At 38.0% G+C, this 26,427-nt stretch overlaps 3 protein-coding genes and 1 long non-coding RNA gene across 13 annotated transcripts in view; 2 read left to right on the top strand and 2 right to left on the bottom strand.

Moving 5' to 3' along the window:
• The window catches only part of LOC109823004 (formin-like protein 5), a 48,296-nt gene extending 43,236 nt beyond the window's left edge, over positions 1-5,060 (top strand). For 3 of the 10 annotated variants that reach the window (XM_020389317.1, XM_020389316.1, XM_020389319.1), the window contains 2 exons: positions 4,019-4,160; positions 4,234-4,417. In XM_020389317.1, coding sequence (XP_020244906.1) covers positions 4,019-4,160; positions 4,234-4,279 — 188 coding nt within the window. In that variant the 3' untranslated portion in view covers positions 4,280-4,417. Of the gene's footprint in view, positions 1-4,018; positions 4,161-4,224; positions 4,420-4,697 lie in introns of those variants that run through there. The other 7 variants (XR_002242369.1, XM_020389318.1, XR_002242371.1 and 4 more) reach the window with 7 other exon arrangements.
• LOC109820193 (probable protein S-acyltransferase 22) lies at positions 12,125-18,453 on the top strand. The gene is made up of 9 exons (XM_020386296.1): positions 12,125-12,353; positions 12,450-12,563; positions 14,115-14,480; positions 14,953-15,021; positions 15,108-15,179; positions 15,422-15,550; positions 15,753-15,833; positions 16,671-16,856; positions 17,417-18,453. The coding sequence occupies exons 1-9, from the start codon at positions 12,312-12,314 to the stop codon at positions 18,155-18,157; spliced, it is 1,800 nt and encodes a 599-aa protein (XP_020241885.1). The 5' UTR covers positions 12,125-12,311; the 3' UTR covers positions 18,158-18,453.
• LOC109820194 lies at positions 18,684-20,267 on the bottom strand. Its single transcript, XM_020386298.1, has 2 exons — positions 19,598-20,267; positions 18,684-19,313 (listed from the first exon to the last, which is right to left on the bottom strand). Exons 1-2 carry the CDS (start codon positions 20,215-20,217, stop codon positions 18,977-18,979), a joined length of 957 nt encoding a protein of 318 aa, XP_020241887.1. The 5' UTR covers positions 20,218-20,267; the 3' UTR covers positions 18,684-18,976.
• LOC109851487 lies at positions 21,210-25,376 on the bottom strand. The gene is made up of 3 exons (XR_002249836.1): positions 22,880-25,376; positions 21,754-21,805; positions 21,210-21,517 (listed from the first exon to the last, which is right to left on the bottom strand). It is a non-coding gene; the product is annotated as an uncharacterized LOC109851487 (long non-coding RNA).

The raw sequence follows: 26,427 nt of genomic DNA, 5'->3' as shown, positions 1-26,427 counted from the left end.
AGGAGGAGCACTAGTTATATCCATAGTGTACTTTATTGATGATTATTTCAGAAGATGTTAGGTGTACCTTATCAAGAAGAAAGTAGATGTGTTCTCAGTCTTTAAAGCTTACAAAGTGCGAGTCGAGTTTAAATCTGAAAAGATCAAGTGCTTGAGGTCAGATAATGGAGGAGAATACACAAACGGTGAATTTCTTACATTCTGCAAGTAAGAAGGCATCAAAAGACAATACAGTACTGCATACACTCAACAAAATGGAGTAGCGGAGCGGATGAACAGAACTCTGTTGGAAAGAATAGGAGCAATGTTGACAACTGTAAATATGGATAAACTCTTTTGGGCGGAAGCAGTAAAAACTACATGTTATGTGGTGAATCGATCTCTATCAACCGTAATACAGTTAAAGACGCCGATAGAGATGTGGACCGACAAGCCAGCTGATTATTCCAACCTTCATATATTTGAAAGTTTAGTGTACGTATTGTATAATGCCTAAGAAATTATAAAGTTGGATTCAAAATCCATAAAATGTATATTCTTAGAGTATGCTGATAGAGTAAAGGGGTATCGTTTATGGGATCTCACTACCCGCAAGGTTATCGTCAGCTGAGATATTATCTTTGTAGATAACCAACTACAAAGTAAACAGAAAGCTGTTCAAGGAAGAATTCAGAGACTATAGCTGTTCAGGTAGAAAATAATTCAAATTCTTTTAAAGCAACACTAGAGCATGATGTACAAGAACTAGTCGAGTTCGATGCTCTAGAAGTTCGAAGGTCAACTCGTGAGAGAAGACCACTGACTTGGCACTCGGAGTATATTATGGAGAAAAATATTGCATACTGTTTTCTAACAAAGGATAGAGAGCTATCAACTTTTCATGAAGCTATAAATAGCACAGATGCATCTTTGTGGATGACAGCAATGCAGGAAGAAATTAAAGCTCTCCACAAGAATAAGACTTGGATACTTGTGTCACTACCACAAGGAAGAAAGATTATTGAAAATAAATAGGTCTATAAAATCAAGGGAAATAACGATGATCAAGTGGAGTGATATCGTGCTAGATTAGTAGTAAAAGGATATGATCAGAAAGAATGTATTGATTTTAATAAAATATTTTCTCCTTAGTTTGATTTACAACACTCCGAATAGTCCTGACTATGAGCGCTATATTTAACTTACATCTAGAACAGCTAGATGTGAAAACATCATTTCTTCATGAAGATCTTGAAGAAAAAATTTACATGCTCCAATTAGAATGTTTTGAAGAAAAAAGAAAAGAGAACTTGGTTTATAGGTTAACCAAATTTCTGTACGATCTAAAACAGACAAAGGTGTTGCTATAAGAGATTTGATTCATTCATCATGAGCCTTGGATACAACAGACTTAATTTAAACCCCTGTGCATATTTTAAGAGGTTTGGTGAAAATAATTTTATTATTTTATTGTTGTATGTTGACGACATGTTAGTCGCAGGCTCCAACAAAGATCGTATCAAAGAATTGAAGACACGATTAGCTAAGGAATTTGAAATGAAAGATTTAGAATTTGCAAACAAGATTTTAGGAATGCAAATTTATCGAGACAGAATTAATAAGAAGACTTGGCTTTCTCAGAAGAATTATTTGAAAAAAATCTTACGGCGTTTTAACATGCAAGATTGTAAGTCAATTTCTACCGTACTTCCTATTAATTTCAAATTATCCTCCAGTATGAATCCTAGCAGTGAAGAAGAGGATGGAGATGTCTCGAGTACCGTATGCATCAGCAGTGGGAAGTTTAATGTTCGTTATGATTTGTACAAGACCAAATATTGCACAAGTAGTGAGAGTAGTTAGTTGATACATGGCGAATCCTGGTAAAGAGCATTTGAATGCTATAAAGAGGGTCCTAAGCTATATTAAAGGAACCTCAAATGTTACATTATGTTATGGGTATCAGATTTTATTGTCAATGGATATGTTGATTCTGATTATGCAGGTGATCGTGATAATAACAAATCCACCATAGGTTATGTGTTTGCAATTGCTGGAGGAGCTATAAGCTGGGTTTTAAAACTGCAGTCAGTTGTGGCTACATCAACAACAAAAACAGAATATGTAGCAGCTACACAAGCTAGTAAATAGAAAATATGGTTGAGAATGATACTGGAGGAACTCGGGCATGAATAAAAGAAGATTTTTCTATTTTATGATAGTCAGAATGCTTCACATTTGGCAAGAAATCTAGCCTTTCATTCAAAGATAAAACACATTCGAGTTCACTACTATTTTGTTCATGAGAAAGTGGAAGAAGGAACAATGGATATGTAGAAAATTCACACCAAAGACAACCTATCAGATTTTGTGACAAAAGTAATCAATACTGATAAATTTATTTGGTGTCAATCCTCTTGTGGTCTGTCGGAGACGTGAGCAATATGAAGATGGCAAGATAAAAAAGAATAGTGTGAAGATATGATTGACAATCAAATTTTCAAGTGAGAGATTGTTAGCCATAATGTTTGAAAGAAAGAAAAAGGTGCGGCCCCCACACACCAAAAAAAGAGTTTTGCACCGAGCTTTAAAAAAATATTTAAAAAGAAAATCTTAAAAAATTAGGAGTAGTGTTTTCCCAGCTGCTGTAACTAAAAGCCCAAAACTCTTTAAGAAAAATCATCCCAGAAACAACTCCACATATTGAAGAGTGAAAAAATAGAGAGTTTCTCATTGTAAAGAGATATTGTAACTCTAAAGTTTTTCCTAATAGTGGATTTTGCCCATAGTTTTACCCCAAATTCATTTAGGGGTTTTTCACGTAAATTTGTGTGTTCATTTTATTATTTCCGCTCTACTATTCGTTGGGACCCTGCTCTATTAGGTCTTGGGTTTAACCCAACATTTTCTTTTGAGAAAATATCCCTTAAAGACTGAATTTTTACATGCTTGTATATGAGTAATTGAGCATGTGCTTTCATAAAATTAGTTTATCAATAATATCATTGATTTTTTGGAAGTGTCCTTGACGTTCCATAAGCAATAGACATTACCTGGGTAGTATATAAAGTAGACCTATGTAGCATTTACATTTTATTGAATAGAAGACCTCTTTTAGGGAATTTACAAAGTTCTTGTTTATATTCAAAGAGAAGCCAACACAAGGGATGCATGGTTTTCTCCTTTTTTCCTTTTAATTTTTTGCTTTTCAGGAGCAAGAGGCTTCCATGTAGGGGTACTAAACCGTAACCGTATCCGAGTAAATATCTACAACCGTACCCGTTAGGATATGGATATGGTTATTCAAATTTATAACCGATAAGATATGGTATAGATATGGTTTTGTAGTGAAATATCTGAATACATATTAGTCATACTCATACAATACTTTCGATTCTCAGATTATGGATTTGTGGTTAATTTTGATGATCAAGATGTCTAATCATAGCTTTTCAGTTATATTGAACATATTAACGAACTATTTTGTATCACATGAATTATGTTTTTTTCAATACTATCTAGTATTCTCATATCTATTTTGTATCCACATGCATATTTGCATGTATAACCGTAACCATATACGATTTTAGCGGATGTGGATATGAATTTTTCTTACCGAGGTATATTTGTATTCGTATCCGAGATGGGTAAGCGGATATGAATATGGTAAGCATTATATCTGAGGCGTATCCGGGCCGAATGCACCCCTACTTCCATGGCAATGTATAGATTAGACAACTAGATGTAACATTACATTTATCGAGAGTAGAGCACCTACTCCTTTTCTGAGCAAGTGTTGAGTGTACTCATCAAAGAGAGGCCAAATACAAGGGATGGTTGATCTGTAAGATCAATTTCTCCCTATATCTTTATGAAATTTCTGGGATTGACACGTTCCTTGGGCAATATATAAATAAGACAGTTAGATGTAATCCTTCATTTTTCTTGAGAGTAAATGACCTTTTTTTAATAATTATCTTACACTGGCATCTAACTCCATGATTATAATTTCTGATTGTTATTCACTCAATAATTATAGTTATCTCTATCCTCTGGAATTTTGTGACAATATTTCGGCGGGCGCATCAGGAGAATTGCAAGCAGGCAGAGCTAGAGAGGAAAAGGGAAGAGAAAGAAGCTGAAACGGAGAAGTCTAAATCCCAAACTCATCAAATAAAAAGGTCGAGTGTCCTTTTTGTTTACTTGAAATCTTCTTCCTCCAGTCATGTTTTCTTGATATTGTAGTATAAACAGGAAGCGGAGTCGACAAATCCGAGTCAGATGTTGCAGAAAACAGTAAGCAAGTCCAAAGTTGGAGACCAGCCAGAAAAGATGTTAGATGAGATCCTATACTTGGCTATGTTGCAGTGGCAAGTATATTTGCTCTGAGCAATCAGTTTTCCCAAATCTTCTACTTGGTTCCATGTTATCTGAATCCTGGTATGCAATTGTATAGGGATATTTGTGGATTGATCCCCTGTACTATCGCCAAATTGTGGACAGACAACTATACTTCTATTGTTGCAGACAGACCCTCTGAGTGAAATATTGTGACAGTTTACCCTCAGGGGGTCTATTTGTAAAAAAGAAAAAAAACAGAACTACAGGTATCTATAATTGGACGATAGTACAGGGGGTCTATCCACAATTAATCCTATTTGATGTTATATTTTTGCTTTTTTTTTTTGGCTGATTTCATATGTCATGTTTATTTGCAGCTATTTTTGAGACGGAATTGATCTCTTCTTTGCTGATGGGGCCATCCTCTATGTTAATCCCTGTACAAAGTTCTAACCTTTTGCTCGTTCACTTGAAGCTATTGTTAGATACAGGCACGGGTAGGCTATAGAAGCTGTATATATATATATGGAGAGCAAATGAGAGTATTAAGCTATAAAAGTTGTATCTATAGAACACATGTCCAAAAAGAAAAAAGAAAAAGAGGGAAAATAAGAGATGTATTTGTGTTTATATTATCAAATGCGATAAGCTAGCAAGCAGTCACTTACGTCCCAATGTTTTACATTACATTCATCAACAGAAGTTTATGGTTATGAGAAATTGAGGAAAAGCAGGATTAAGACGATGAGTGGAAATGAATATTTATTTATGATTTTTCTATTACAAGAGAGCAAACGCAGAATTAAGAGGGGAATTATTAACTCAGAAAAGTGAGCAAGTACCTCTTCTCATGCGATTCAGAGTAAATGACGAACACGAGTTTACAGATGCACAATGTATATTTGAGTACATGCTTTTGTATAATGTTTTTAAGATAATCAGGACTGATACTTACGCTGTTTTCATCAAGTTAACTAGTGAACTACGAAAACCTAATGTTTCCTCGGGAGAGAAAGGCGCAAAAAAAAAAAAGAAGAGCGCCTAATGAACCTATCAGATGTGCAAATTTAGTTTGTTTATTTGACAAAGTCAACTACGGTATAATCTGACAACTAATTGCCAATTTCATCTTCTACATGCAAACGAGGTAATTAGTATATTTTAAATCAATAATGATAAGTCATTGGTCTAAAGATTTGGTATTATTGAATTACTTTCATTTCCATGGGAAAAAATTCAAGGTGAGAAAGAAAACTCAAGTACTACCAATAACAACAATGAACGAAATTTTCTCAATAAAAGAAAAAAGAAGACTCATGTTCAATAATATTTTTTGATTGTATTTAAGAAAATGCAGATAAAAAAAACCGATAATGATACGAGCCAAATTTTGCCTCCAAACATTCTTCGTTTGAACCATATGGCAACTAAAGAACACCTAGAAGTCTCTTTACATCCCTTTTATCAAATACCTATAACGTTTACAATGATCAAGTGCACGACAGGGTTGTAGGCAAAAATGCTCATTAAGGCCTGCCATTTTAGGTTGAAGCATTAGGGGATGTTTGGTTCACCCAAATTCATTATTAGGAATATGATTTCCACCTGATAAGGATATTTCTGTAAAAAAAATTCTTTTGGTATCCTAAAACCATATTTGGTTCACAATTTTCTTTAAATAGAAGACGATTTCAATAAGAGCTTGTTTGGATTGAGAGCGATAAGGGAAAATGAAGCTAGAGGAAACATTCACCTCGTATGAGAATATTTAGGAGGTGAACTTATTCAGCCTAGTTCTCCTTATTTCACCCCCTAATAACACAAACTTTGTTACCCCACCCCCTCTCCTCTCCTCCAAAATGGGGTGTAATCAAGGGGAAGAGAACTCACATCCCTTCCCTACTCTTCTTTCTCTCCAACTTTTCCTTACCTTCCATCACCTCCATTGAAATACTTAACATTGATATTTTTATAAATTCACCAAGGGGTATTATCTGAATCCACAAAGAACGATCTCTGATTCCACAAAGAAAATATTAAAGAGGAATTTTATTGATAAAAAGTTATATTTCTAGGACTTACAATACTCAATACTCTGCTTAAATAGAAAATAAACAAGACTCCTACTATAACTCATTGCCAAAAATAAAAATAACAAAACTCTCCTTAATAGACTCTCTATGATTAGAGAAGTTGACCGATCAAATTTAGAATCAAACTGGATTTGCTTCCTAATCAAAATAGACTCATAAAACATTACCTAAAAGAGTAAAAAAACTAATAAAAACTCTGATATCTCTCAATTTGGAGAAAATTTCACAAAACAGACGGTGGTAAACCAAACAACGGTGGGTATGGTTGACTCCGTCTCGAAAAAATACGTGATTTATATATATAGTTTGTCTAATTTCGACGTACGGTTTGAGAAATATGACTCGTTCTTTGTTGCAAATTATTTTCTTCACCTGGGCCCGCATTTGGCCTTTTAATGGTCTCGTTTCTCCATAAATATATCCATGTGTTCTACATCTGGTGACGGGGAGAGGGGGGGTGGTAGTTATAGAAACCTAGATCCATTGATTTTGGGTGGAATTTGTGTAAAAAGCTGACAACACCTATTTCCTCTCAATAAAAAACTGATAGCTATCCTATTCTCCCATTTTTCTGGCTTTCTTCGTTGGAAGAAACCCTAGAATCCTCCTCCCTCCATTATTTTTGCTCCCTCCCGCTAATTTCTTTGTGCATGTACTCTCTGTTGTTCGCATCTCTCTTACCCTCTCCTAATTCGACTAGATTTGTGGAATTTAAGCTTTTAAATTAAAAAATCAGATGTAGATCTGAAGTTGATGATAATTGGGAGTTGGGTTTGTACTTATTAGGAGTATTTTTACAAGGGATTCATCTTCCTTGTAGGTTTGCTGTGTTTGGATCTTGATCCTTCAACTGTCGATATGTGATCTCCTTCTTCAGTGTGTCTTTGCAAGCCGAGATATAAATTTGAAGCCCTTTTTTATGCATTAAAAATCATATTTTGAAAAAAAATTCTGAAATCATTTATATTGTTAGCTGCTAATTTCTTAGATCTTATGCACTTGATTGAGCCTTGAGAGTTCAATCTGTTGGTCTCTTTGTTTTGATAATGTTTAACAAACAATCTACCACTAATATTATTTGTCTAGTATTTGTGTTTATTTATTTATTGTAGACAAATAACAAGTTGGAGGATGGATGGAATCGAGCATTCACGATCATATTAAATGGAGGTTGGCGGAATTGTGAAGTGAAGCCTATGCAATTCAAATTGAAGATCCAAGTTCTAGCTTCATCCACAAGTGTACCAAGTTGAGCTACATCGAAGATCTATCAAGCTTGGGTATATTTAGTTTAGGTTTTATATTATGTGTGTTAGTACTTTAAGCTCAATCATATATATAGACACATATTTGGTTTTTATATATATAGTTATATATATACACAAGTTTTGGTTTATGGACTTAACAATCATTGTATACATATTTCATTAAGTCTATAAAATTATTTCATAGGGTTTTAAAACATTGTTTATGTCAAAAAATCAAATTTCATGTATATCACATTTTCATGTTTTGGACACACTAGCAAAATACATGAGTTTTCACAAATGAGAAACTCAATTTGAGAAATTCTTCTTCTAACATGTTCAATTTCATGTTTATAAAGGTTTTTCAAAGTTTTATCAATTTTTGAATTAATTTGTTATGTTTATTTGAATTTACAAAATCAAGTTTTTAATAAGCTCATGTTCGTGCACATGTTCGTGCATGTTTTTGCAAAACTGATGCGTTTTCATAATTGGGAAATGTGATTTGAAAAATTTCTTCGTTTACATGTTTATCATCATATATACAAATATTTTCCCAAGTTTTACTAATTTTGGAGTTGTTTTGTTATTTTCAATTGAATTTACAAAACCGAGTTTTCTGCAGTTTTTTTCCAGAAACTATATATGTGTTCAAACATTTATTTATATCAACTGGGAAGTGATATTTCATAAATTCTTTCTCTAACATGTTTATCTACATGTCTAGAACCTTCCTCAAAATTTCATGATTTTTGGAGTTGATTTACTATTTTTAATTGATTTTACAAAGTCAGATACATAAAATTCCAGGATCTGTCAAAATCAGAAACTGTCCGTGAACAGTGAGGTCGACCGCTACAATCGACTGTGCTACAGTGCGGTCAACCACCACGATCGACCGTCTACAGTCCAGAGAGCTGTTTTGCAGTTTTGCTTCTCACGGTCGACCGTCGAAGTTACCGTTGCACAGTAACGGTAACTTGCTGATTTTTGTTTTTTAGTGGGTTTTTGAGGTTTTTTGGGTTGTTTTCTTCTTCCCTATATATACCCCTTTGCCATAACTATTTTTTACACCAAGAAATATTTTAATAAAGTTGTAACAAGGGTTTAAGTATTGTTTAAGTTTGTTTAAAAAGCTTTTAAGCAATTGAGAGTTTGTTTTGTGAAAACAAGTTTACAAGAGCTTGAGGAAATCATCTATTGGTGTTTGAGCATCCAACTCTCTTACCTCTACCTCTTGATCTATTGAGAAGTTTTCTAAACTCTATTTCTAGCTTTACAATTGCATATTTGTTTGATTATCTTTCTTTAAAGCTAGTTTTTATATTGAGTTTAGATTTGATAAATCTTATTGTTACACACACCCATATTGAGCTTATTGTATTTTCATACATAGTATAATTGGGTTGGTGAGTGTTGTAACAATTGAGTGTGAGCCTACATTGAGTTCTCATCTATTGTAGAGAACAAATCATTTGTTATATTGTGAGATTGTAAAGTTTTCGGTTAACTAGAAAATCGAGTGTGAAGTTGATACGGGTGTATCTTCTCTTCGGGAGCTTAGCGATCCTCATGGGAGCTTGAGGATAGATGATTCTCATGATAGCATGAGAATAGGGGTGTAAAACAGTACAGTGGAACGCAGGTGGAAGCGTGGAACGCAGGTGGAAGCGTGGAACGCAGGTGAAAGCGTGGAACGAGACGACGAGCAGCAGATTCGAAGAATAGTTTTCAGCTCGTGAGTCGACTCATACATAAACATAAGTCGACTCATCAGGTTGAGTCGACTCATGACTGTCATGAGTCGACTCACGAAATCCAGCCGTTTTGTCAAAAGTTTCTGCTCGGTCGACTCATCAGTTCATGAGTCGACTCATCAGTCATGAGTCGACTCATATGCAGTCCTGAGTCGACTCATCGAAGGTTTCCTGGTTCGTTTGGGTTTCTGTTTGCACGAATTCCTGTTGGGGGTTTGTCTGGTTATTTACCAGATTGCCATCCACATTTGTACACCTATATAAATGGTTGTTTAGGGTTTCTAAACATCATCTTAGATCAGAGAGGTAATTGAGAGAGATTCTAATCATTGTATTAGGGTTTAGAGAGGATTGAGAGATTGTTCTCGATTCTAGTGAGATTGTGAGGGAGAGATTTGTAATAATTGATTCTTCATAATCTAGAGAAGGTATTTTCCTTCGCCATACTGAATTGTTCTTGTGTTTTAGTTGTCTTTTTTTCAACCCATATTTTGGTAATTCCGCGATCAAAGGGTGCTCGCACGGCGACTCGTATTAGAAGTGGAGATATTCTCGAGGTGAGGAGCGGAGACGTAGATCGTGGGGACCGAACTCCGTGAATAAAATTGTGAGGTGTAAACGTTATTCGGGTGAGCGTAGAAAACCTGATTGTGATAGTGGATTTCTCCCCGGGAGTGGGGAGCGGAGATGTAGGACGGAAGGTCCGAACTCCGTGATCATTTGCTTGTGTTTGAGTTTGCTTTGGCGTTTCATTTGTGCTTAGTGTTCATTACATTCTTGTCGCCATTGTCAATTGCCCTATCACATTTGTAGATTGTTTATTTTACACTTGTGTTAGTTTATATATCCTTACATATATTTCATAGTATATCTCATTGCTAGGATATATTCATTTATTCATATTGCTCATTCTTGCTTATAACATATTGTATATCTATCTTGTAAGAATAACTTGTTAATTAGTTTTAATTGGTATAAAATCGGATTAGATTAGCATAAGACCCTAATCACCTCCCTCCTAGGGTCTAACCACTCCCTCCTCTCTCTCTCTCTCTCTCTCTCTCTCTCCTCTCGTTACAGCATGGTCAAAAGTAGGGGACAGTTATCATCATCTCAGCTTGTGTAAAGGAGTACAACAGTCTAGAAATTTTTAAGAAAGATTTGGTTTTTAATTAGTTTGTTTTGACACGTCTGCTCTCGTTAATAAATGGATGGTGATGCGCTTCAGAGCGAATTCAACTTATTATTAGTAGGGGGAGAAAAAGGCTTTTGCTAGAATTTGAGCTAGTGATATATTTATCGAGTAGTAGGTTCTGGCTCTGTTTTCCTCCTTTTGAGACAAGAACAGAGGGGCATGTGACTGTACAGAGGACATAAGCTACCGGCCAAGGGTCTTTTTTTTGTACTTTTTCTCCTAAATTATTGTGCATGTGGAGTTTCAAAACAAGCAAGTTTCTTCAATAATTGAGAAAAATACACGCAAAACCTCATCCAACACTTTTCCTTGTTTCTTATTTATTATTGACACTAGACGCTGCAATTAAAATTTCAAAAACTGGGTTTTGGGTTTTATCCGAAGTTTAAATTACTGACAGGCACCCTTTTTTTTCTTTTCATTTCTCAGTTATTACTGCTTTCTATGGTTTCCTTGTATCAATCTCCAATCAATCAAATAAAATAAAATATAAGAGCTTTGCTACAGGGACCCAAAATATGGGATCAATAGAGGGGACAAGTGAGGTGTTCCCCTCCTATTGGATAATGAGTTGGCCATCATTAATGATGGCCAACTCATTATCCAATAGGAGGGGAACACCTCACTTGTCCCCTCTATTGATCCCATATTTTGGGTCCCTGTAGCAAAGCTCTTATATTTTATTTTATTTGATTGATTGGAGATTGATACAAGGAAACCATAGAAAGCAGTAATAACTGAGAAATGAAAAGAAAAAAAAGGGTGCCTGTCAGTAATTTAAACTTCGGATAAAACCCAAAACCCAGTTTTTGAAATTTTAATTGCAGCGTCTAGTGTCAATAATAAATAAGAAACAAGGAAAAGTGTTGGATGAGGTTTTGCGTGTATTTTTCTCAATTATTGAAGAAACTTGCTTGTTTTGAAACTCCACATGCACAATAATTTAGGAGAAAAAGTACAAAAAAAAGACCCTTGGCCGGTAGCTTATGTCCTCTGTACAGTCACATGCCCCTCTGTTCTTGTCTCAAAAGGAGGAAAACAGAGCCAGAACCTACTACTCGATAAATATATCACTAGCTCAAATTCTAGCAAAAGCCTTTTTCTCCCCCTACTAATAATAAGTTGAATTCGCTCTGAAGCGCATCACCATCCATTTATTAACGAGAGCAGACGTGTCAAAACAAACTAATTAAAAACCAAATCTTTCTTAAAAATTTCTAGACTGTTGTACTCCTTTACACAAGCTGAGATGATGATAACTGTCCCCTACTTTTGACCATGCTGTAACGAGAGGAGAGAGAGAGAGAGAGAGAGAGAGAGAGGAGGGAGTGTCACATGTGATATCGAAGTCACATGCAACGCGGTGCGTTAGCAAGCACAGAATGATTAGGATTTAGGACTGACCCGCGGAGGGGGTGTTGCGTAATTTATGATTTTGTGGAGGAGCGAAGAGCAAACAAATTCCAGCTACCACCCATCTTAATTACATACCTCACACAGGCAGCGGCCCATTTACTCAACTGGATTTATGGGTGATGATGAAAGTTAAAGGGCCCCCCTTTCTTTCTCTCTCCACCCCATACCTCCATCATCTTCTTCTTCTTCTTTAAGCCCAGCCCACCTCTCTCTCTCTCTCTCTCTCTTCTGGGTCTTGACCGTCTTTGCCTTCGCATTGTGTCCTCGAGACCCAGAAGAGGAAATGAGGAAACATGGGTGGCAGTTACCTTACCATCCTCTTCAGGTATTTTTGCTCTTTTCACCTCCCCCTTATGTTTTTGGTCTCCTTTTGTTTAGAATTTTCGTGGGCAGTTGGTGATTTATTTTAGTTTTTATGCAGGTAGTAGCAATAGCAGTGTTTTTGGCGTTGGGGTTTGCCTTTTATGTGTTTTTCCTCCCTTTTGTTGGAAAGAAAGCGATAGAGTATGTGGTTTTGGGGCTTTACACTCCCTTGGTAAGATTAGTTTAGATCTACGTTCTTTGGTTGTTACTGGTGTTTCATTTACCTCTGTAATCCCTTATTTTGAGTCGACCATTGTATAAGTTTATGTTCTTATTTTCTTGCAAAGTTCTGCTATATATTTTTCTTATGTTTTTAGTAATATCCATGTATGGGTATGTGAGTCTAATGTCATCTTGCCAAGTTGAATCCTTTGTGCAACTTAGTATTGTCACACTAGGAGGTCCATTTCAGCAAAAATTTTGTAACGATTTTATTGTTCAAGTTAGGCAGACTTGTGCATGTACGTGTTATGGGATTCAGAATTTCTGTGATCTCTGTCCAACTCCGCGTAGCAGTCTGTTGAAGTTTGATAAATTAATTTCGTGAGTTATGTTTTCTGTGACTAAAGGTCTGCAGGATCAATTCCCTGGAGAATGAAATCAAGTTGTCAAAAGATAAATCAAATTTTGATTATTTATCACGCGTTGGTGTTGGGGGGTTAATCAGGCCCAATTGAGAGTTGACGGGCTTCAAACAAAGGCTAGGAACCAATTTTAACCCAAAAGCTATACCTCAACTCCTGTATTAAACTCATCATCCCATGCATTCAGGGCTTCTCATTGAGCTTCAATTTTTTTAGTTACTTGGACAACAGCTTGGATAGAATTAATTAAAAAAGGGATAATTAATACAGCATTTAGAATGTTTTTAGAAATATGATGTAGTAAAGGAGCTAAGCATACTTTATTACTGATATATGAGATACAGTACTATCATTTACATGGCTTTGATAGTTATTGAGGTTGCAAAGGATGATTTTCTTCGAGTGACATTATCAGGTGAAGCATTCAAGATCATGGATACAAAATTGTTCAACCTAAGCGTTGAAATATAGCCAAGTATTAGTTAAATACTTGAGAGTGGACCAGATGGTTATAGTAAATATAATGTGGACCAGTAAGCAGATTGATAGTAATATCACTGGTGGAAAGCATAGTATGGACTATGGAGTTAATGGACTGTGAATCACAAGAGGGAAAAGTGACAATATAATGTGGATCGGTAAGCAGATTGATAATAATATCACTGGTAGAAAGTATAGTATGGAGTCAATGGACTATGAATCTCTGGTATCAAAGTATGGAGTCAATGGACTATGAATCTCTGTTATCAAAGTATAGTCCCTCAATACTTCTTATTTTTTTAATACAGGAGATAGATGCACATGCACGATACAATGTACCTCTTATAAGATTGTCAGAACCTCCCCCCCACCCCCCACCCCCCCAAAAAAAAACAAAAACAAAAAATAAAAACAAAAACAAAGCCGCTGAAGTTATTTTGAGGATTGCGGGTTATAATTTTATACTCTAACAAATATATATTAAAATTTTGAGTTGTCGGCAGAAAACAATCTAAAATGTCCAAGAAGCATCAAAGTTTCCTTCTATTGGACCTCTGACAAGTATCAATACTTATACATCTTCAAGTTATTGTTGATGACAATTCTGGTTGAAACTCTTGAAATGCAGACATCTGATACCTTGGGAAAATTCTTGCCAGGTTGCATGCGTCTTCTTCTTGTATGTCTATTGCGCTGCAACTGATCCAGCTGATCCAGGAGTCTTCAAGTCTAAGAAATATCTTATTATAGATAGTAGCAGAAAGCAGAATGACTCCAAGAACCTTAAACAAGATAATTCAGTCCTTGCCAATAATAAGCCATTGGATGAGGGCAGCAATCCAAAGAAATTATCTGACCAACATCAGAGGAAGGACTCAACCTGCTGCAATACACCTATCTTGGTTATTTTGCTGGAGTGGTGCCCTCTGTCATTTGTGCACTGTTGTTTCCATGCACATGAGCAATCTTCTGAGCATCAGAAAAGTGAGGACGGCATGTTCTATTGTAGTCTGTGTGAAGTTGAGGTACGACTCACAATTTCAATACAATTTTTTAGTTTATTATATATATATATTTCTTCTTTTATTGCCTTTTGCTATATTGCTTTCCATTTTTTTGGAGACATAATTGTCCTTGTTGCGCACAATTTCTGTAAGGTAGTCTGTTTATGTTCAACTGGTTATTTCTATAGTTTCAAGAATAAGGGAAGTACAAAATTTTTTTTATTTTAATCTTCTTTAATAACTTTATTCATTTTGGCCAGTACACATGTTGCCAATAGTTTATTGGATTCTGATTTCTAGAATGTAAGGACAGTGATACTTTATTGTTTCTTAGAACATGACAATAGCAAACAAACCTATATTAATGAGAGCTAACATCATGTCCTCTTCTAAGAAAGAAAGTTTGTAAATTTTGATGATTGATTCTGATAGAAAGTTTGTAAATTTTGATGATTGATTCTGATCTATAAGTTTCTTCTTGGAGTTTATTTAGGTCTTGAAGTACAGTAAGCATTGTAGAGTTTGTGACAAATGTGTTGATGGCTTCGATCACCACTGCAGGGTATAAATTTCTTATTACCTTCACTTTCATGGCTTCACAAACTTAATCACACTCTAATATCTTTTTCCTCATCATTTCTTTTCCAGTGGCTCAACAATTGTATTGGAAGAAGAAACTATAGAAGGTTCTTTGTCCTAATGATTTCCGCACTTCTCTTGGTAAGCATAAGCCATTAGGCCCTCATTTCTACAGATAGATACCCGACCTTGCATTCACATTTTGGGTCATTGTACTGATCATGAGTATTCTCTCCATCTCCACTACAAAGTGACAGACTTCCCCCTTTGCTCCATGATATATAGCCAAGAACTGTAGCTAACATTTTGTTCCAGGTCCTTTTCATTTTGGCTGATTATTGACAGGTCTCCGTGGTTTATCCACCTTGGGCTTGAGCTTGCAGCTTATTTTACAATGGTGCATCGGAATCCTTGTCTTAATACTCTGTTTCTTGGAGCGGAAGCGATTCTCCGTGGAGATTAGTGCAAAGTTAGGGAGCAGCTTCTCATTGGTTCCTTTTATCATTGTAGTGGTGAGTTTAAAGCCACCTCCTCTCTTTACCATTAATCAATACACTGTTCTTCAACTTTTGATATATATAAACCCAAATCCCTTCCTATATCTTCATTTTAAAATGGTAGATTATATTAACTTTCAAACTAGGCATGTTATTCTTATCTTTTCTGAATAAACTGCATTACTGTTTACTTAATATCTATAGTTACTTGTGGCAGGCTTCTTGCACGGTCCTGGCGATGCTAGCTACTCTACCACTTGCTCAACTTTTCTTCTTTCATGTTCTTCTCATAAAAAAAGTAAGTTTCTTAAGTACTATATCATTGGGTCTGTGGCTGTGCTTGTCTTCTGTCAAAATTTTTGAATATTGTAATTCAGGTTGAAATCCATGTTTGGTTCTTAAACTATCTTCTATTTTATTTTTCTATGTACAATAAATTTTTTTCGTAGGAAAGGATAACAATCATGTGCATACTTACACAGATTTTATGTGTACGCAGAATTTGCTTTGTGCCACCAGTTAGATGCTTCATTTGTTTTTCTCTTCTTAATCTTACTTCAATGGTTTAAAATTATTTTTTTAGTAGTTGGGGAACATTTGATGATGACTATTGCTCTACAGTAAGGTTTAATAGGCACCATGTTGTGGAATATGCATGCCAGTAGAAATGGTACGCTAGATTAAACTACTGACCAAATGCTAGAGACGTCAGGAAAAAAATGATGCACAAAAAATACAGCACGAATAGTTGAGTGAAACTATTGCCAGGAAAATCTGTCTGGATGCAATGTAACATGTTCACATCATAACTGCATAAAGGTGCCCCCTCGACAATAAAGTTGCAAATGGAATACATTGTGCAATGTCTCTTGGATCCAAAATTATTCTTGAAGAAAACTTGTGTAGGCTTCTGTTTTTGCTGATATTCAAGTGTCATCTTTATTGCTTCATCAAATATCTGATTGGTTAGGAGAATGGTAATGTGACAAAAAATGCAATACAATGCAAGGATACTTTAGCACTCGATTATCATTTATATGGAATTATTGCATTATTTATTTTCTTTTATAGCCTGGCACTATTTGTTTCTTCTAATCATGTTCTATTCTTTCAACATAAAAAATTGTGGCAACAGGGAATCAGCACATATGATTACATTGTAGCCTTGAGGGAGCAAGAGCAGGAGCAGCAAGGTGGTGGTCAGCAAAGTCCTCAGATGTCTTCAGTGAGCTCTTACACTGGATTAAGCAGTGCCAGTTCCTTCACTGCATTTCGCCGGGATGCATGGTGCACTCCCCCACGCTTATTTCTTGAGGATCAAGTAAGATCTCTATGCTTATCACAATGACCTTTCAAAAGTTAAAGGATCCTTTGCACTTTACTACCCCACAGTTTCATTTAAAAAATACCCCAAAGTTCCAAAAAGGTTCAACTTTGGTACCCCTGTTAGTCATGTTAGGTTATTAAATTGAGTTGAAGATTTTGAACTTTCAGGCAACTTCGGGCGAAGACAAACTTTGCGTATCAAAGTTAAAAATAGTGTAAACTATGGGGGTATGTGAATGCAAATAACCCGAAGTTAAAATGCTTACACTATCCCAAAGAATGAATTCTGATGAACATGGGTGCTTCAGACAATAGCTCAAGAAGTGTAAAACAAATAAGACTCTTTTCGCACTATTATCGTCAATGTTATGTGTCTTCTTCCTCTTTTCTTTTTTTTTAATTGTTAATACCAATACTACCTAGTGATGGAATAGTTTAGGGTATTTTGACCATAACATCCATGGACCTAATGTCTGTAGTGAAAAAAGCAACAGTGGCCACTCTCACCTCTTCTGCGTTCAAGAACTAACGCTGCGATGTCCCTCTTTTCTCCAGTTTGACGTAGTCCCTCCAGAAGTAAGCATGCCCAACAAAACTACTGGCAGGAAAATGATTCCAGACGAATCAGGAAGGAAAAAAAGCGCCACCGTAAAAATTAGTCCATGGACACTTGCACGTCTTAATGCAGAAGAAGTTTCAAAAGCGGCAGCGGAAGCAAAGAAAAAGTCCAAAATTCTCCAGCCCGTTACAAGACGAGAAACCCCACAAGGTCACGAAACAGACAGCAGCTTCGGCAGTCACAGTGGCCGAATGGTTCCAATTCTTGATAATAAAAGAAGAACAAATAAAAGAGGCAGACTTGCAACTATGGACCGGAATGAGCTTCAACCTCCAGAAGCATCCAGTAGTTTAGCACCCCTCCAACGTGCAGCAAGGAGCGCTTTTAGAACCAGCCGAGCTATGTCTTCAACAGGCATAACTGCTTCTTCTCCTGATAGTAGTTTAGGCTCACCAGACCTCCATCCATTTAGGGTATCATCCTCAGGAGCTGAAGATTTACGAGGGCTAATGCCACTTCCATCTGCTTCTGGTTCTGAGAAGGGGATTCAACTATTGAGATCAACGAGCAGTGATGGGTATGAAGCTTCTGGAGGTGAAGATAGTGATCGGGTTCCATCAAGAATTGTACACAGATCATTTAATTGGTCTAATCTGCTCTTTAACTCAAGCCGTGGTGACACAGCTGATGGATCAAGGGCATCATCTTCAATTGGTCTGCAAACTGATGGCAGATGATTACCACATTTTGACCTTCCTCCTTTATGATAAAGTTTGTCATTGGGAGCTCTCCATTGTTTTATTCTCTCTTGTTTATTTATCCTTCTATGAAACTGCTTTTCTTGCTTCCCTGTTACTTTCTTTTGGAAACGGATTCACTCCAGCTGCAGTTTCCCGTTAAACATCTCACATGGTAGATGTGGGGTTTGGTTGCGAAAGAGTTTGGTTCAGGCTGTGGCAATGTGAGGTCTTAAACAAAATCCTATTTGTTCCTGTGGTTGTGAATTCTGGTGGAATTGTGTTTTATTTTCTTATTGGTTTTGTGCAATTTTGTTAATTTGTGGTTCGATTAACTAACCTAGATGCGCCCGCTAGGGCAAGTTAGTTTTATCTGAATTCTCATGGCCTTTTTGCCTATATGCTGAAGGTGTATTTCGCTTATCTGACAGTATATGCGATGTAATTTCTGATATATGCTTTATTTATGGATCCAGTCCTTTCCATCTCAAAATGGAAAATAAACTGTTTTAGTCAAACGTTTGAATGGCAGTTGCATAAACACTTGTATTTTTGGTGCGACAGAAGTTGCATTAACAAATTATGACATTACTGGTGTATTCAAAGAGATAATAATGACAATTTAAAGCTATTATGCATGGAAGCAAATAGCAGCGTAAGGAAATGTGAGCCTGCTTTGGGCTTCGAACATCAAAATCTTGTTTACTATCTTTCAGATAGCTGTATATATCTTTGTTTTCATTTGGTACTCACTTTATAGAGCACTTAAAATACTTGTCTGTGATATGTTCACTTTATAGAGCACTTAAATCTTTGTTTTCATACTTCCAGATAACCCTTCTGCTCCTTTTTCAGTCCTAAACTCAGATCATCTCCATCTTCCAAGGTCCAGCGATCCCCATTCTTGAGGCTTTGATACAAAATGCAGCTGATGATGGTGTCAAGCACGATCAGGAGCGAGTACAGATAAGCAATCAAGAAAGCCTCGCCAAAAGCTGGCATGCTAAATCTTCCCAAATTAAGGTAAGGTCTCGCGATCCTGTACTGAAATAATGCTTCTATTGCTGCCATCCCCAAACTTGCAGGCAGAGCCACAGTGATCGCAGTCGCTTCCTTTCCTTGGATAAGCACGCAGGCTTTGAGGATGGGTAAGTACCTGAAACAGTTTGGAAAAGGAAAATTCTTAGTCTTTGAGAATCCCGGAAGTTTAAACTGAATTGGGTTAACTGCACATAGACCCCCTGTGCTATTGTTGTTTTGGAACTTACTGCCGCTGCCGCTGTGGTTTCATTGCTGCAGGTAAACCCAGGGTGAAAATTTTTTGACCCTTCTCAGGGGGTCTATCTGCAACAATAGAACTACAGGGGCAGCGGTTCAATTTGCCAATAGTAGAGGGAATGTATCCGCAACTAACCCAAAAATGAATTTTGTTGTTTGTACCCTCTGCAGTTCTCTGTTGCTGATACGACTGTTGCTAGGCTACATGCTACTGTTGTATTGGCCAGCACTATTGAGTAGATAACTGCGCTAGCAGCAGAGAGGCCGAGGATGTAACTATCTGAGGACAGTCGGAAAATGTCAAGGGCGTTGAAGGCCATAAACAGGAGGGAGAAGACTGCAGCATTGGCAGAGACGATAACGAATGAGTTGAAGATATGGGTAGGCAGGATTAAGCGATAAAGACGAACGAGAGAGTTGAATGATGGTATTCCGATTCTTCGGTTTGGGTACTCGAGCATTGTTTGTATGATTGATGCTTTTGCAAATAGAAAGAAGGTGAGAGTGATTGGGAGGCAAAAGAGGAAGGAGAAGGTGGATTGGGAGAGCTTGTGGTTGAGGAGGGAGAAGAACTGGGAGGCCGCAGGGAAGCCTGCGGCTTCGAAGAGAGAATGAATGCGAACGGAGATTGTTCGAAGGAGCGGAGAAGAGGGAATGAAGGACTGAGAGAGGAGGACGACGACAGAGAAAGGGAGGACGAGGGCGGACATAGTCGTGAAGGCCTGGTAGCTTCGGAAGAAGGCATGGGCTGATCTTCTTAGGGTGTGGGTGGCCTTTGCCATGGCGAGAAGTTGTGAAGGAATGAATGATACCTGAGAGATTTTGAGTGATATATGAATTTTAAGCAGGATTTGGGTCTAGAGTTGGTTAGACGAGTTTTAGAGTGTGGGGGTGTGCGTGTTTAGATGAATGATAGGCCAACAACTTGGTTTAACAACCACGAAGCCCGGGCTTTCTGAGGGCTTGGTTTCTATCTCCAAATGGTTGGATTATTGTTGACGATTGACAGCTGTTTTGCTTAGCATTGTCGAGATATCTTGAGAAGATGAACTCTCTACATCACCTTGGTTGTCTCCAGCATCTGTTTGCTTGGCTCAGAGCCAAAATGTCCGGGGATGTCAAGAGTGATTTCCATTGGGTATAGGAATAATTAGCCTCGGACATTCCCCGGCCCTTAGCAGGGTTGGGTAGTCTTCAGATAAGTCCGTGGTGATTTCTTCGGATTGAGGCCTCAACCATAAATTTTTTCATTCGGAAACCAGAGGAAGACCCCCCACCCTCGGTCAAGCTAATGAAGTCAAAAACCGTCATGAGAAGATATAGTGCCCCCTTTTTATTTATCTGTGCCTTGGCTGATATATTCCGACCGGACAAGAAGTGATTCTAGTGAAACAGGTCCTAGAGAATTTATCCTCGTGCAATCCAACATGAAACCAGTCTCTTTTGAGTGAGGTTTCTTTTAAAAAAGAAAATGGATACGCAAAGATCTAGAGGTAGGAGGTCAAATCCTTTTTTGAAAAGCCTAGAGTTACAGGACCCGTTGGGTATCTCCGTCCCTGCTTCGTAAAATCTTAGTTTTCTTGATTAAAAAAAAAAAAAATACAATAAAATACTCTCTTGCCGATTTTTATTACCCTTCTGTTTCTCAGTAGATTCAATATGATCCCAAAACATAATCTAGCTCGCACCTAACACTCCATCACTACCAACCACTATAAGTAGATAGGAAGTGATTTAAAAGCAGCATAATTTCAGAGAGGGACACTCTTTTCGCTAATTGGTTTTCTAGTGCCTGTACAAATTTGTTTAGCTGGCCGGTTCAGAGTTTTAATGAGGGACAACACAACACAATTGCTTTCTCGTAATGATTCATGTCACATGATACAGTATGTTGAAGATAAGCATCAAGGGAATTGATTTCAACGATCTCATCGGGCCACAGAGAGCGCACCATAAACTGACATTTGAACCACACTGCTGGTCGGCAACAGCTCTCCTTCCCATCAATTTGTTGGCTGAGAATGACCCTCAAATCTTCATCGCCTTTTTATTCAGGAAAAACTTTTGAGAGCAACAAAACACCTATATAAACAAAACAACAGTCGTTTGGAGAACGTTGCTTAATTTTTGTTTTTAATCGCACATGCATTATAAATCTGCTAAATCTGGCAATGAAACCGCGAAACTCAACAGAAATTTTAGCTCATGTATGGCTGAGTACATATGGAAAAAAAAAAGTCTTTGGTAAGCGATCGATTCATTAGGTAGCTAAAAAGTCTAGTTTCCTGCTTCAGAAAAGAAAAAAGAAGTAGGATAACCTTTCAGCATCTAAAAAAAACTTGTACTTGCACTCCTCTGAAGGTATGGCTCCTGCGTAGAATCAAGAACATAAATATTATGCTAGAAACTTGGACTCTAAGCAGGAGAAAGCTTGGACCTGTTCATGAACTTTAACAAATAAAGCAAAGGTTGTGACATATAAACAGGTGTAGACTTTACACCAGTAACATGAAATTTAAGTTATAATAACACGCAGAAGCTGGTACCTTAAGCAGAGCTTTAAAAAATCATTGCCCGAATTTAAGTAACGTGAAGAGTAAATTCTAAGCTATCATGCCAAACCTCCCCACTTTTAGCTAACATAACAACAAAGATATGACATGATGTCTTTTGGGTGGTCTGACATGCACCTAACACTGTTAAAGATCATTCAAAAGTAAAATTGTTAATTGAAGACAGGTTTGACTCGTAATCATCTCTAAGATAATTACTTGGTGAGATTAAAAGTGGAGGATATAAATCATAATTTTGTCCCTGAAGGTAAAATATACGATGGGAAATCTGAAAGCACCTGCAGTATAAAATCACGCAATTCCAAGAAAGTTAACCACAAAATGTGCCTTCTATTAAAATGTAATTAGGGGGGCAGTCTCAACTCTTTTATTGTGTCTTATAAAGTGCTTTAAACACCCATTTCTGGAGTAAACCGAAGTGGGAAGAGCATGAAGATATGTCATGTCACGCTCTTGATGGTTACTCCAGTGTCACCAAAGAAGCCATCAAAAACAAAGCTTTGAATTATTGTGACGGTTGGCAAAACCGTCTGTGGTACAACAAAAAGGAGATCTCACCAAGCACATGCTAGGGGCCATAACCAAACCACCGAAATCAAATTAAATATAACCTTTCGTTTATTATCACTTATTTTTTTCTTTAGTTATTTTTATTTTTATTTAACGTTATCTTCGAGGGTCCAATACCCACTTATTTATTTATATTATTATTATTTTATTTTGATAAATAGGATCCCAGAAAAAAGTGCCTTCTCCGGGATTCCTACACCTAATGTAATTTCACAATCATTCCATTTACCAGTTACTGTGAATGCACCTGGGAATAAGGACAAACAGAGCAGGGATAAATGATGAAGGAATGTTACTTGACCTATTGGAGTGGTGCTGTCTGAACTCTCTCGGTGCATCTTAGCTATAATTGTTGAACCCTTGAAAGCAAGCACATATTTGTGGAGAGTATTATGGGACGAAATCCTAGCGCAAGAATCAACACCTGAAAAAATTTAAAACACGGCCAAATACAAAACATGATGACATAAAGTTCCTGGACAATCTAAAACTTGATTGGCTCAATAGATTAGCGTTACCTATGTGTCTAGCATTATTGCTTCGTTTTCACCCTATTTTTCTGGTAACTGAAACCAAACTATTTAAAATTCAAAAAGTATCATTTCACATTTCAGCTCAGCATTATATATATGATACTTTCTATCTTCTGGTAGAAACTTAATCTACTCAGTCCTGAATGGAGTGTTCTTTTGTGAAGTTTTTGAGGTTGAACTACAAGCCTGGAGAAAACATTGTAAGCGACAGAGTTGAAAGTTATGACTTTCCCCGCTTTTATTTTTTTTTTAAAAAGAACAAAGAACTAGGATCCAGAATACCCAGAGCTTCCAGAAATTTAATCTATATAACACCATCATCAAAAGAGAACCACTTCAGGAAGTCTTATTCAATAATGAAGTTTAAACCAACCTCCACTTTTCAGATTAGTATATTACTTGTTTCTCTCTTGAGGAAGGATTTTAGATTACAAGTACCGATCATCTAGATATTGATGTGAAAGTGAATCTCCCAATAGTAGAAACTCGAATACTATAATCACAAAAGAAATACAGTAAAAGTAATCTTTTTTCCTCGAGGAAGGTCTTAGAAGAAAATGAATATATTTGAATAATTACTAAGAAGACGTACATACATTTGACTAAATGTCTAAGACTACGTCTTAATAGGATATATAAAAAGATACTGATAAATAGAACAGAACTAAATGAAATACAAGAATGCATGAGACAAACTACGGCTAGACAGATATGATGGACGGAGGATAATATGCTGATGTTCTGTTGGTATCAAAGTTGATCTAGACAGTAATGAGTAAGTGACGTGTCCCTAGAACAAGGGGGAGACCGAACTAATTTTGCTAGAGGATATATCTGCACGACCAACACTATCATAGCCTAACAGATGAGCTGGATCAAATTAGTGACCAAATCACCTTTTTTTTAGAAGATCGGGGCTCGTATGGTTGTATTTAGAGGTCAGTCCTATGAAAAGTTTGATTTGTTCCCATTTCCGAGTAAGAAACCCATTACTTGTAGAATATGAAGAAAATGGCATCGATAATTGCAGGACGCATTCTATCAAAAACTTCTAGAACAAAACAGAACAAAGTCCTTGCTTGTTTCATGCAGAAGCTATCTGCAGAAATGATCACGGAAGTTAGTTGCATTGTGTTGTATGGTGGAGCACAAGGTAGGAAAAACAAATCTTGAAGGAGGGAGCTAAAATCAGGAAAGCAACCACGACTTTGGTGATGCTTATCTGATAACATAAGAGTCAGGAAAATTGTACAGAGTCATCTCTTCTACTGGTACCTGCAACTTAGCTTAAGCAAGGGATTGCAACGCAATAAAACCACTTTAGAGATGTTGCAGTTAATGAAAAGGGTGATTCTCATGAAGTCCGCCTCCAAACTTTGCAAGCAACCGATTCCTGAAGACCATGAGAAGCCTACTGCTAACCAGAGACATAAATATAAACTTAGCAAACTCACTTCACGTGATGAGAGGCTCAACACAGAATGCTGTTTTTCTAACAATTATGCCTATCAATCGATTCAATATTAGAATATCTTTGTAGACTGAAAATGTGGCAGTAATTTGATAAATGATCAAAGTTCCCAACACCACAAGTCAATTCCAGCAGGGAGTCGGAGGAAAATTTTATAGTTATACATGTCCAAGAGAGCAATTTTAGGATGAGTGACCTCCCGAGAAATTCTCCCTCAGGGTACTTACAGATGGTATCGGAACCTAACACCAGTACGAGTATACAGAACTCAGGAAGGAATATGGTGAGCATCACAGCTTGCATCTTTGGGGTGTGAACCACCTCTAGAATCTCACATCACAAGGTGAAATGCTACACGGAGGAGTATCCAACATGAGACCTTACAACCTAAAATGGAGGATATCTAACATCACAAGACAGCGAATAATTCCACATGAGAGATATGTGATAAAGAAAACTCTGATATAATAAATCCTATAGATTATATAGTTGGGTGTACTTAAAGTGGAATAATTTCATGATAGAGGACTTCTTTGAAAGCTCTCATTCCAGGACTTCAGAAGGACATTGTTCATGCTTTCTAGTTTCTAGTTAGCAAAATTCTCATGCCCTGCTCCTAGATATAGGGTGTCCACTCGGACCAACGTATGATCGATGTGATACTGAACCTTTTTGATGTTAACAGTCATGCAACAACGTTGAAGTTTCAATATACCATCCTCCCGGTAAAATGACAAGCATATTAACTAAGGGTGTGTTTGGTAATCATTGTGTTTTTTTGTTGTGTTTTTGTAAAAAACACTATGCCATGGTGTTTTTTTTTCAAATGTGTTTCGAAAACACCATTTTGGTCAAACTAGGTCAAACTAGTTTGACCATTTATAATAGCGGCACGTTGGTGGGCGGGCCGGGTGGCCGGCGAGGGCCGACGGGCCCGCGGGCAAACGACGACAATCGGTACGGGCGGTACAGGCATGATGGTCGGCGGCCTGACCGACGGTGTGGCCGGCGGCGGCGACGACGGGTTCAGCTGGCAGGTTGCGTGGTCGACCGACGGGAGTGACAACGAGCGGGCCGGCTGTGGCCCGCGACCGACGGGTGCTGCGGCGGCCGGCGGGTGGAGGGTGGCCGGCGGGTACGTGCTCGGCGACGGTGGCCGACGGGTGGCGAGTACGCCGACGGGCGACGCGCGCAAGCGGCGAGCGGCAGCATGGCCGGTGGTTCCGGCCGATGGGCAGACGCGGCGAGCCGGGCGACGCACTGGCGGTGGCGGCGGGTGGAGGGTGGCCGGGCGGCCGCCGACCGACGACGGATGGCCCGAGGGTGTGCGGAGTGGCGGCGCGGCCGTGACGGCGGCGGGTGGTGCCGACCGACGGGCGGTTGGGCCGACGCGACGGACGGTGCGGCTGATGAGCCCACTGGGCCGGCGGTCGAACGGGCAGCGACGGCCGGATGGTGGCGGGTGAAGGTGGCTGGACGGCTACTGACGAGGCGGCGGCGACGAGTGGCGATGGCGGGCAGGTAGGCCAGCGCCGGGTGGCGGTGGTGGCGAGGGGGTGGGGAGCGCGACGCGAGCGACGGTTGGCGACGGAGCTTATGAGTGGCAGTGGACCGGCGACAGATGGCGGGCGGGCGGCGATGGCTGAGCAGCGACGGGCCGACGGGCTGAGCGGCTGCGACGACTTAGATTATATATTGTGATTTTAGCAAGATATTATTTATCATGATATTTTCATGTAAATTCTAAAAACATGTTCTTTCGCGCTTGATTACATATATTAAAATATTATGTGTGTGGTGTGTGCCTCACATCACTCGGGCGCGTGCATCGCGTTGCCCCTTGCG

This window comes from Asparagus officinalis, chromosome 8, assembly GCF_001876935.1.
Source record: "Asparagus officinalis chromosome 8, Aspof.V1, whole genome shotgun sequence".
NCBI lineage: Eukaryota > Viridiplantae > Streptophyta > Magnoliopsida > Asparagales > Asparagaceae > Asparagus > Asparagus officinalis.
This window is presented reverse-complemented; position numbering and strand designations above follow the sequence as displayed.